General features: G+C 43.5%; 1 protein-coding gene across 1 annotated transcript in view; it reads left to right on the forward strand.

Annotated features, from left to right (window-relative positions):
* LOC125428891 (zinc finger protein 420-like) overlaps positions 1 to 13,171 on the forward strand; it is a 70,900-nt gene that overhangs the window by 42,905 nt on the left and 14,824 nt on the right. Inside the window, 1 exon segment of the mRNA XM_048489598.1 lies at positions 8,500 to 9,037. Within this exon segment, the coding sequence (XP_048345555.1) occupies positions 8,500 to 9,037 (538 nt within the window).

Here is a 13,171-nt window from a genome sequence, read left to right on the forward strand (position 1 = left end):
TGATTTAAAGAAATATGTCCACTGTGGAAATGAAAATGTTCATCTAAGGAATATCAAAGGAGATTGTCTAGGAAAGAGACATGTCGTCTATGAAAATTTGTGGTGATTTCTTCACATGTTGAGGGAGATTTTTTTTATATTGATATTTACTAGGAGATCATCATCATCTTTGTGATACACCAGCCATTGAGAAAGGCTCAATGAAACAGGAATTTAACTGGTTGGGATTTGGACTTTGTGACATGGTCTTTGTGCTTATGGATATCTACTTGAGTACCTTTATGTTGAAAATACAACAGTGAAATGGACTTTTTGATATGAATTTTATGTTTATGTATTTTTGTTAAGAGTATTTTATGTTGATTATGCAATGTCAAATTTTATAATATTGTCATGGAATGATACTATCACTACAGCAAAGGGAAGTCACATGTGACTGTGAAAAGCATCTTTGCCTTTTGATCTGCTGGAGGGAGGACAGGAAACTATGCAGAGGTGCAAGGATGCAACTTCAAGGCCTAAGTTACCTCGTGGCCTGAACAGAGTTTTCCTGAGAGGGGGGAAACAAAGGATTTTGGATTCCATCTTGAGACGCCGTCAGAGAAGGATCTCTGGACCATGGGTTCCCGGAATGGGGACAAAGAACTTCCAAATAAGACTATTCAGCTGAACAATCTCTGACTGCATTTATGTTTTATTTCTTTATTTTGAACTTTTACAATAAATCCTTGAGAAATCACCTGGTCTGGAGTCATTAGAGTCATTAATTTCTGAGGAGTTTAAGATACAGCAACGTGAATGTCCGTTTTTGGCTGGTTGTAGGACGGAGGCACAGCTTACCATGAGTAACTCTGAGATTCTTTTGGGAGGCAGGCCTACTCTACAGGGAAATCCTAGAAAAGGAACCTATGGGTGAAAATGAGGTAATCAAACAGCTGGTGATCCCAAAGAAATTCAGAGAGGAGGTGTGGAGTACAGCTCATAAAGCTCCAATTTTGGGACATTTGGGTATTGAACAGACCTTGGCAAAAGTGCAAAGAAATTTCTTCTGGCTTGACATGCACAAAGATTTGCTGGAATTTTGCAGAAATTGTGATATGTGTGAGAAGGTAGATTTTCCACAAGGTGATACAACTGTAATTATTCAACCAGTCACAACAGAATGTGTAAGTGCAGAGGGAGAGAAATTCTCTGTGGATGCAGACTATCAGTATGCTGTGGGTTGGTCTGATATGCAGAAGCTGCAGCAGCATCAGTTCAATGCAATTTGCTCAGATTTCAAAGATGTGTTTTACTTTGACACGGGCGGGAATTTGCCTATTGCAGTAATGCCTTACACATTGAAGTAAAGTGTGGGTAGGGACATGTTACAGATGTTGCATCATGCAGTAACCAGGAAGAGAAATTCCAAAGGGAGAGATGCTATTGTGTTTTCTCAAGAGAAGAAGGTATCAGACTATGGTTGACAGTGAACATGAGTACTGTTGTTCAATACCCTTGAGTATTGCATTGCTTATTAGTCTGAAAGTATGTATTAGTCTGAAATTGTGTTTTGTGTTAACATGATTTTCTTCATTCTGTATTGTTATGCTATCATGAGTACTATGTTATGCATGACAGGAATTGTAGTTAGCAGATCTCTGTATTAGTTAGAGATGACTGATGTGGAAGTAACACATGTAATCTTTTCTATATGGATAGATGAAATATGTAGCCATTAGACTACATATTCCCTCTCAAAAAGGAAGCGTGTGATGGAAAATAGTTAGCTGAACTATGTATTAGCTAGAAACATGTGATATTATGCAAACAGTATTATTAGGAAGCTGAAGTATGTGAACATGGAGTTTACAGACTTCATCTCAAAAAGGATGTCATGGAATGATGCTATCGCTACAGCAAAGGGAAGTCACATATGACTGTGAAAAGCATCTTTGCCTTTTGATCTCCTGGAGGGAGGACAGGAAACTATGCAGAGGTGCTAGGATGCAACTTCAAAGGCCTAAGTTACCTTGTGGCCTGAACAGAGTTTTCCTGAGAGGGGGGAAACAAAGGATTTTGGATTCCATCTTGAGACGTCGTCAGAGAAGGATCTCTGGACCATGGGTTCCCGGAATGGGGACAAAGAACTTCCAAATAAGACTATTCAGCTGAACAATCTCTAACTGCATTTATGCTTTATTTCTTTGTTTTGAACTTTTACAATAAATCCTTGAGAAATCAGCTGGTCTGGAGTCATTAGGAGGGAAAAGAACCCGAGACCGAGGTGGGATAAGAGTGGCTCTCCCAAGCTTAATCTCAGCCTCAGTCATCATAAATATGTACTATCAGTAAATAGGAATGATTTCTTAATTCACGGTGCTGAAAAGGTCAAACTCTGTCCTGGGATTATTAGGAAAAGGATTGAAAATAAAACAGTTAATGTGATAATAGACTTGTATACGTCAATGGTGCAGCCTCATTTGGAATACTGTGTGCCACCTCTGGTCACCCTGTCTCAAAAAGGATGTTTCAGAGCTGGAAAAAGTACAGAAGAGGACAACAAAGACGATTAAGGAACAGATTATTAAGGATGATTAAGGAAAATTACGCATGGGGTAGAAAATGTTGACAGAGAGAAATTTTTCTCTCTTTCTCACAATACTAGAACCAGGGGGCATTCATTGAAAATGCTGGGGGGAAGAATTAGGACTAATAAAAGGAAACATTTTTTCACGCAACGTGTGATTGGTGTTTGGCATATGCTGCCACAGGAGGTGGTGATGGCCACTAACCTGGATAGCTTTAAAAAGGGCTTGGGCAGATTTATGGAGGAGAAGTCGATCTATGGCTACCAATCTTGATCCTCCTTGATCTGAGATTGCAAATGCCTTAGCAGACCAAGTGCTCAGGAGAAGCAGCTGCAGAAGGCCATTGCTTTCATCTCCTGCATGTGAGCTCCCAAAGGCACCTGGTGGGCCGCTGCGAGTAGCAGAGTGCTGGACTAGATGGACTCTGGTCTGATCCAGCTGGCTTGTTCTTATGTTCTTATGAAAATTTTCACTTTAGAAAAGAGACCACTGAGGGGAGAAGTTACAGAATATTAACAATATTATGCACAGGGTAGGGAACTTGGGCATACAAGAAAGCTGATGGACAGTAGGATAAATGAAAATGTTTAAACAAGTAATCAAAATGCAAAATTTGCTGCCTGATTCTGTATTGATGGCCACAGGTATAGGCACCTATATAAAAAAATTTAAGACAGATTCCTAGAGGGCAGGTCTATCCATGGCTACTAGCCATGATGACTAAAGGCGCGGCAGCATTTCAGGAAATTGTTAATACCTTTTTATAGTGCTTTTAAAAGGCCAACAATGACATATATACATATATTAGTGTTTAGTTTTAAATTGTAACCTCTGAATTAGATAAAATGAATAGTATAGTTTGAGGCTAATAAGACAAAAGTATATTTTGCTTAGAGGAATTGCTATTTCCACAGTGCTTGCTCATAGAAGCAGGTGCTATAGTATCATTCTTTTTAAGAGACCCTTTCTCCCATCTTTTAAGCCACCTGGCCAGGAAGAAAGAGGCCTTCATTGCCTGCCAATAGGAGAGGCTCTTCCAAATGCTGAATTGTGAGCTATAGATTCTCACCAAAGCAGATACGGCGAGCAAACTGGAGGCACCTTGGCTGCCATCAGGTTCTGTGTTGGACCAGTTTAGCTGACACTCCTAGGCTGATGTTGACAGAACCCCCCTTTGGGCCCAGGAGCAAAGACTATCTCAATGTCCTTGAGATACTCGGGATCCATAACAAGGCTGTTCTCACTTCCTTATTCTGTTGTTCTGTTAAACTGTGGGAAGATATATGTGTGTGTGTGTGGGGGGGGGGGGGCATGAATGTGTCTGCAGTAGCCAGCATCTTTAGATGCGCCTTTCTGCAACTATGGTGGCTGACACAGTTCAATAAAGGCATACTGGACTGTCCATACTCCATACTATCAAGTCAGTGCCCAGAGTCTGCCCTGAAGATCTTGCAAGTCAGTCAAAAGAGACAAGGCCAGGCTCAAAGTTGCTAAACCTTTTATCTCTTAAAACGGGCAGACTTGAAAGAGCCCTACTGAACTCACTGCAATTTTCTTCTGCACGAACATGCATAGCCCCACTGAAAGCCTCCATCCCTTGTTTAAAGCCTTTTTTTCTTCTGCAAAGGAGGGATTTTTTCAGCCTTTTATCCACAGCTTCCAGCCTTTTATCCACAGCTTTTATCCACAGCTTCCCATTTGAGCATCGTCTCTTCCCGGCCCGCTCCTTCCCCCAGTGCCAAAGAAGAATCTCTCTTGGCCAAATCCATCCATGTGCTCCAGCAGCAGCTTAGGAGGGCTTGGCTTGCCAGGACTCTGGCTTGTGCTTCAGTCACATGGTGGGAAGCGGAAAACAAAGGAAAGGCCGCCTTAAGGGGCAAAAAAAACAACAAGAAGGAGGAGGAGAAAGTCTGCGAGGCTTTTGCAAGCCCTGACCAAGATCTCCTCCATCAGCCAGCGGCTCGTGCAGCGCGCATCGTTCAGATCGCTTAGTTTGGATCAGAGCAGCTTCAATGCTCTTTTAACTCCTCCTCTCTGTTCACGACCAGGCTGGTAAATCAACTAAAACGCTGGATTTTTCTCCCCCGCCCCCGTCCACACGCGTGTTCCTTCGGAATATGTTCGATTGCAGATCCTGAGAATCCTGTCCGGAAAGATTAACACGGAGTAGGTGAGAATCTGTCGTTGTCACGTTTTGCAGAAGGGGTGGAGATCGCGAGGAAAGAATCCGTGCGAGCCGCCGGGGCAAGCAAGTGGAGAAGGAGACGCGCGTCGACCCAGGGATCGTCTGGACGGAAAAGTCACGCCCGGACCTCTAATTGGGTGAGAGAAGCATCTTGGAGGGGAGGCAGCAGCTCCAAAATTATTTGTTCCGGGGCGAGGTACTGTCTGAGCTGCGACCTGCGAGGCTCCCCCATCGGATCTCGAGGGTGATTTGGTGGTCTGTGGCAGGCTACTTGGCCCTTTGCTTGCAAAAAAATGGGACTCTAACAAGTTTAGTAGCCTATTTTGCAAGGTTGTTGCAAAGGATGTGAAATAATTGGAACGTTGGAAGTGATTGTTATTATTGTTTTTATTATTAGCAGTGTTGTGTTCTGGGTGACTCAGTTTCAAATCCATACTTTGTTATGGAGGCTTGCTGGGTGACCTGGGCCAGTTATCCACCCTCAGCCTAATCTACCTCACAGGGTTGTTGTGAGGATAAAATTATGATTGGGGGAGAACAATGCGAGTCCCCAACTCAACTGTTTGCAACTCTGTTTGAGTTGCCCCAAACAGAGTTGTTGCTATGGTATTTCTGTTTAGATGATGGCACTTCTATCTTAAATGGATTCCGCACAGCATATTTATAACGAGTTGCGGTCGTTATAAATTAACTCCTTTTCTCAAAGGCAAACCCATTATAAATCTGCTGTGCAGAATTACTCTTAGTGAATTTTTAGACTGATTTTTGATTTTATGAGGATTTGACAGTAGGGTTTTATTGTGATCTGTTAGCCCTGTTAAGGTGGGACCAGTAGAAATGTCTGAAATGAAATAAATAAAAAGGTTCAGCTTTTGGCCAGCTTGACATGCCTAATGGAACCTGGAAAAAAAAACTTACTGGATATCTGTATTGAAACTGATATGGGGAAATAAGAAAACCATGTATCTCTCAGCATTGGCTCAAACTTTTTTTAAAAAAATTCTCTCTTCCCTACATGGATGATGTCTTTCTACCACGCACAGAAGTAAGGAAGCTTCGCTGGATTGAAATCATAAAAACTTTATACCGGAACATCATGCAGCAAAACCATGCCAACGTCATCTCGTTGGGTAAGGCCTGGAGGGGGGTTACGCACAGGTGTCAGTCGCTGTTGCAAAGTCAGAAGGGATTTTATTTTTATTTAATACATTTGTAGCTTGCTCTGTCATCCAGTTTCCCTGTCAAGTTCTTTTTCTTTATTGTATTCATTTTAATATCCTTCATCTTTCTACCAAACTTGTTCATCAGGGTGGCTTCTGAAAATTACTAAAAGTTCCAAAACTTAGGGTTGCCGTAAGTTGATTGTGACTTGAGGGCACGTTTAACCTCCTGTGACAGTAATTAAGAACATAGGAAAGAGCCTGCTGGATCAGACCAGAGTCCATCTAGTCCAGCAGTCTGCTACTTGCAGTGGCCCACCAGGTGCCTTTGGGAGCTCACATGCAGGAGGTGAAAGCAGTGGCTGCAGGGAGATAGGTAAGCGGGGTTCTTGGGTTCCAACCCCTCCCATTACATGTCTGGCTTGCTTGAAACAATGCATTGGACGGAACAACCAGAAAGCCCTCAGTCACTGAACCCATCTCATTAAAAAATCTATACCTACGTCACTGAATGGCCACCTGCTGCTGCTGCTCCCAAGCACCTGGTCTGCTAAGGCATTTGCAATCTCAGATCAAGGAGGATCAAGATTGGTAGCCATAGTTTAATTGTTTTAAAATCAATTTTTACACAAGCTTAAAAGAGCAGTTTGAAGTAAAAAAGAAACCCCAGGTGAAAAGCATTATCTGCTCATTTCTGCAGATTGTTTTACTGTTTTTAAAAGCAGTGTGGCGTACTGGTTAGAATATCAGCCTAAGACTGGATATACAGGCTAAATTCTCACTCAGATGTGAAGATTGTAGGATGGTTTTGAGCCAGTCGCTTACTTCCAGGGTAGCTTACCTTTCAAGGTAAACTAAAGAGGGAAGAGCATGTAAAGAGGGAACAACCCAGAGCTCCTTAGAAGGAGGAGTAGAAACTTTGTAAAATAAAAACATTAAGAAGTAGGGGTACCTGAAAAGGCTTGTTGTTTTTGCAGTTGGAAACCTTACCATCTTTACCCATATACGTGTGCATTGAATGGCACAGCGGAACACACCCTATTGCCACATGTAGGGAGGAGCCATATGGTATTGTACATTGTACTATTGAACCGTTTTGCTTTGTGGGCAGAAAAGCCAAGGTATAGAGCCATCCCAAACTGGGATTTCAGAAAAGTGATTAAAGTTTGATATAGAGTAACAGAAACAACGGGAGGGGAGGCAGTATTGTATAGCCCAGTGATGGCGAACCTTTTCAAGATCAAGTGCCCAAATTGCAACCCAAAACCCACTTATTTATTGCAAAGTGCCAACACGGCAATTTAACCTGAATACTGAGGTTTTAGTTTAGAAAAAACGGTTGGCTCCAAGGTGTACGTTACTCAGGAGTAAGCTGGGTGAAGCAACCGTGCAATGCTTCGAATGGGTGAATCATGACCCTAGGAGGGTTTACTCAGAAGCAAGCCCCATTGCCAGCAACTGAGCTTACTCCCAGGTAAATGATCGTGCCCAGGCCAGCCTAGATGTATGTGTGTGGGGGGTGATTTTCTGCCCCCCCCCCCATGATGAACTCTGTGCGCGCGTGCCCACAGAGAGGGCTCTGAGTGCCACCTCTGGCACCCGTGCCATAGGGTTCGCCACCACTGGTATAGCCCAATCTTGTCTGATCTCAGAAGCTTAGCAGGGTTGGTACTTGGTGGGAGACCACCAAGAAAGGCTCTGCAGAGGAATACAGTGGCAAGTCACCTCTGCTTCTCACATATCTTGACAGCCCCTTGCTGTGGTTGATTGCTGTTTGACCGCAAAAAGTGCAGAGAAGGGCAACAAGGATGATTGAAGGATTGTAGCACCTTCCTTATGAGGAGAGGCTGCAGCGTTTGGGACTCTTTAGTTTGGAGAGGAGACGTCTGAGGGGGGATATGATTGAAGTCTGTAAAATTATGCATGGGATAGAAAATGTTGACAGAGAGAAATTTTTCTCTCTTTCTCACAATACTAGAACCAGGGGGCATACATTGAAAATGCTGGGGGGAAGAATTAGGACTAATCAAAGGAAACACTTCTTCACGCAATGTGTGATTGGTGTTTGGAATATGCTGCCACAGGAGGTGGTGATGGCCACTAACCTGGATAGCTTTAAAAGGGGCTTGGATAGATTTATGGAGGAGAAGTCAGTTTATGGCTACCAATCTTGATCCTCTTTGATCTGAGATTGCAAATGCCTTAACAGTCCAGGTGCTCGGGAGCAACAGCCGCAGAAGGCCATTGCTTTCACCGCCTGCATGTGAGCTCCCAAAGGCACCTGGTGGGCCACTGCGAGTAGCAGAGAGCTGGACTGGATGGACTCTGGTCTGATCCAGCTGGCTTGTTCTTATGTTCTTAATGTTGTTGCAGCATTCATATGTTCTTATGTTCTTAATGTTGTTCAATGTCATTGAATCTTGTATTGACCCTCATGGCATGTAACCAATGTTGTTCTGCGTTTCAGAAGACAACGATTGTGAAATTATCTACCCCGGAGAAAAACCACATTACTACACAATCTATGGCAAAAGCTTTGGTGACAAATCCAACCTTATTAACTGTGAGAGACAAAATGCAGTAGAGAAGCGGTACAAGTGCCCCAACTGTGGGAAATGCTTTAAGAAACGATCGGCCCTCCTCACACATGAGAGAACCCATACAGGAGAAAAACCGTATGCTTGCTCTGAGTGTGGAAACAGCTTCAGTAACAAATCCAGTCTGACCAGGCACAAGAGGAAACACACTGGAGAGAAACCCTTTGGCTGTGTAATCTGTGGGAAAAAGTTCAGCCAGAGTTCGAGCCTGATCAGGCATGAAAGGAACCACACCGGATTGAAACCTTATAAATGTTCAGACTGTGGTAAGAGCTTCAAGCAGAGCTCCAGCCTCCTTGTCCATGGGAGAACCCACACAGGAGAGACGCCATATAGCTGCTCCATCTGTGGGAAGAGCTTTTCCCAAAGTTCCAACCTGGTGAAGCATGAGAGGATCCATACTGGCGAAAAGCCATACCGATGTTCAGACTGTGGCAATACCTTCAGTAACAAATCTAGCCTGACGAGGCATAAGAGAAACCACACAGGACTGAAACCGTATAAATGTGCACACTGTGGGAAAAGGTTCAAGCAGAGTTCCGGCCTTCTTAAACACGAGAGGGTCCACGTGCGACCAAACCTGCCAAAACCCTCTGATAATTGCAGGAGATTTAATCAAAATTCCACCCTGGTTACTGCCCACTCCGGAGACACTGTGGAAGAGCTCATTCCATGAGAAGAGTTTTACTCAGGACTCAAGTCTCTTTTTCCACATGAAATGAAACTTGCAAGAATGAAGGCACATAAAATGCTCAGCATTTGTGATAAATTGCAGCCTTAGTAATCTACACATGCAAGGAAAAAGGTGGTATTTAAAAATACCACAGAAGCCTTGCTGGGTCAGACCAAGACTCCATTTAGGCCAGCATCCTGTTTCCACGGCAGCCACCACATGCCTACCTTGAAGAGGCATAGAGGTCAAAGCCTTCTTCTGTTATCATCCCCCTAGTACCGTGGTGGCGAACCTATGGCACTCCAGATGTTCATGGACTACAATTCCCATCAGCCCCTGCCAGGATAGCCAATTGGCTGTACTGGCAGGGGCTGATGGGAGTTGTAGTCCATGAACATCTGGAGTGCCATAGGTTCACCACCACTGCCCTAGTAGCTGATATTATGAGTACACTGCCTCTAAACATGGTGGTATCATTTAGCTTTTAATGGATCTGTCCGAGATTAAGGAACTCAATCCTGTTTAAAATCATTTAAGCTAGAAATTACCACTACATATTTTGGCAGTGGGTACAACAAGTTAATGACATGGGAAAGCATTTTCTTTTTTTCCCTAAAAATATTGGGTGATCCCAAGTTCTAGTATTATGAGCAAAGGAGCGAAAAAAATATTTGCCACTTCCTCTAAGTCGGGCATAATTTTATCAATCTCTGTCTTGTTCCCCACTTGGTTGACTGTTCGCCCTCCCCCCCGAGTAGATGCTGTTTTAGAAAACTCCCTTATTTGGCATCTCTCTATAAACAGAAAAAACAGCCCAGCAGATGAAAGCCTGAACTAGAAGTTGGCCTTTACCAAGCCAGCCTATTGGTCCATCTAAGCCTGTATTGTCTATTCTGAGTAGCTGTGCTTCTCCATAATCTCAGGTGAGAGAAGTCTGAGGACAACACCTTTAACTGGAGATTGAACTGGGACCATCTGCATGCAAAACAGGTGCTCTACCACTGACCTACAGACCTTTCCCTACTGACATGAATATATACAGGTGCCTTAATATCACATCAGACAACTGATTCATCTACCTCTGTATCTTCTTCTGTGACTTTTAAGGAACTGAGGCAGAAAAAGACCTTTCCTAACATCCGCTGCCTGATCACTGTAACTGGAAATGCCTGGGTTTGAGTCTGGGAACTGGCGGCATGCCAAGGAGAAGTTCTTTCCCTGCTGAGCTATAATTCCTGTTGCCATATCTTGCTTTTTAGGGGGACTTTTTTAGGTGGGAAAGCATTAAAAAAATTATGTGCCCCATTGATAACTCTGGAATGGTACTGTCCATTCTGTGTCACCAATATCTTTTAATTGGGCTAGATGTCAAACAAAAAAATAAGGTGGTGGGAAGGGGATGAATCTGTGGCTGAGTACCTGCTTTGGATGCCCAAGGGCCCAGGCATCTGCAGCTAAAAGCATCTTGGGTTACAGGTGCTGGGAACACCTTTGATCTGCCTGAGATGTCAGATCTGGTCAGGTCAGACAGTACTGAATAACTGGCCCCATTATTTGTGGCAGGACAAAGCCACGTTGTGGATTTGTGTGCTGGAAAAGCTCCATCCCTCGTTTTAACTATGTTTTTGTGGAGTGCAGGAAAGTTGGGTTGAACTATGCCAAGTGGGAAAAGTCTGGTTTTTTAATCCAAGGGAAGGTTTGGTCGGGTTTATTTTGGGGGGTGGATGGGGAGAATATAAAAGCTATTCACATTAAAAATGATTGAAATGAGTTCCCCGCATCTTTTCCCACCTTCTCTTTCCCATTTTTTCAATATTTTTTGCTTTCTTATCCTGAAGTTTTCTGGGGAACTTGAAAATTTGCTAATTAATTTGCATCATTTTGAAAGTTTGGACATCTATTTTATGAGTAATTTTGTTACCTTGCCTTCTCATGTCATGTGCCCTTGTGGACAGAGAGCTGCACTTGCAGTTTTGAGTTCAAGTCCTGCCAAGTAGAGTTAGCCTCTTTCCTACCTGTAAAAAATGGTTCTAACAGTAGCCTACCTCACAGGGTTGTTGTGATGTCAAACAGAAATAAAGACTGTGTATACCTAGCTCCTTCAAGGTTACTTTTATTTTTATACCCTACATTTTTTTCCCTAATGGAGAGCAAAAGTAGCTTGCAATATTGTCCTCTGTTTTATCCTCACAATCCTGCAAGGTAGCTTAAACTAAATAAGAGTGGACATCTGACCCAAGATCACGCAGTGAGTTTCCATGGCAGAGTGGGTATTTGAACCTCCCTTGAGTATCTTCACTGCAAAATAAAAGTGCTCCCATTTGGAAGCCAACATGGAGGGAAGACCTCTTTATGGAACCGACCTTTTGGATTCTGCTTCCTGCAATATTCTGTGCTGTTCAAAAGCTTGCAGAGTGTTTATTGTATCACATTCAGCTGGCAAAAGAAAGCCATTTTCCTGGATTTTGAGACAGATGAACATGTTGGTACCCAACACATTTCTTACAGCTGTACCCATTAGGAATTGGGCTGGGGTGGGATTCAATACTTTTATCAATCAATTTTATAGGCCTTTAACGCACTTGTGGTCTGCCAGTGCCTCATATTGATTGCACATTCTCTTGGGGTTGGAAAATCAGTTCTGCTCTCATTTTGGCCTCTTTAGAAGTCACCGCACTCTCAGATCAAATAAGTTCTTCAGTTTCTGAAACAGGCCAAAATGTGACTTTTCCTTCCCTTCACAGGAGTGGTTCCTTCAAGTTTTCTGGCTCCTCCTTGCCTTTTCCTGCCCACAACTACTATTCCAGCCAGGACTGTTTTGTTTTTATTTTCCCACTGCAGGCCCTGGGCCCAGGTTCAGGAGCATATCTACAGAAAATGGCACCTGGGGCAAGCTCTCAAACTGCGCTCCCCTCAATCTCTTGTGATCTGGATATTGTGCTCCTATTGATTCAGCTCAAGATCGCATTAGCCTTTTTTGTTGCTGCATCACACCAGCCCCATGCAGCCATTTTGTGACTGGCCATTTTGTGAATGGTCCCGGCCCCAGTGGTAGTCATTTTATGATGGTGTCTGTTTGAAGGTTACCAGGTCTCCTCTGGCCAGTGGTGGGAGGTGGGGTCTCCAGATTCAGGTTGGTCAAATATGTTGGGGGCAGAGTAGATTTAGTGACTGATCTTCACTGCTCTCACACTATACTACTGTGAGTCATTGTATCCTTAGGAGGAATTCATCAATATTCTTGTTAAAATTCAATTGAAATTTTCCCCTCTAGTGATCAACATTTGGACAGTTCCTTGCCAACAAGGCCACCAGAGATGAATCCTGAAAAGACTGGCTGCAGTTAATTTAACATACTACAGGATCACAAAAATAATAAAGAGCTTGGAGGATCAGAATTAAATTTTCTGAGATCTCAGCTTTGAAACCAAGCCCTCCTAAATCACAGCTTGTTCTCTGAGCCGCCTTTCAAGTGACTGTTTTCATATCTGCCTTATCCAAAGTTGTGCTAAAAAGCAGGGTATAAAACGTGTGAATAAATATAAAAATACTAACATAACCTTGCAAGGCAGACCTAGATTCAGAACTCCCCTAGGCATGATCAGAGAGGGCAGCAGACCTCATCTGGGGAATTCAGATTAGCCTGTGCACTCCCACACCCGCCAGCTGGGTGACCTTGGGCTAGTCACAGTTCTTCGGAGCTCTCTCAGCCCCACCTACCTCACAGGGTGTTTGTTGTGAGGGGGGAAGGGCAAGGAGATTGTAAGCCCCTTTGAGTCTCCTGCAGGAGAGAAAGGGGGGATATAAATCCAAACTCCTCCTCCTCCTCCTCTTCTTCTTCTTCTCCTCCTCCTCCTTATAGCGACGCATACCTCTGTGTTCATCTGCAGAAATGAATATGTTTCTTTGGGTGTCTGCTAATCATACGGAGAGAGCTATCAGGGTTGTTGCAACAGCTGGGCCACCCTGGCAAAGGCTCCAGCGCG

Source organism: Sphaerodactylus townsendi, linkage group LG03 (genome assembly GCF_021028975.2).
Source record: "Sphaerodactylus townsendi isolate TG3544 linkage group LG03, MPM_Stown_v2.3, whole genome shotgun sequence".
In the NCBI taxonomy this organism is placed as follows: Eukaryota; Metazoa; Chordata; class Lepidosauria; order Squamata; family Sphaerodactylidae; genus Sphaerodactylus; species Sphaerodactylus townsendi.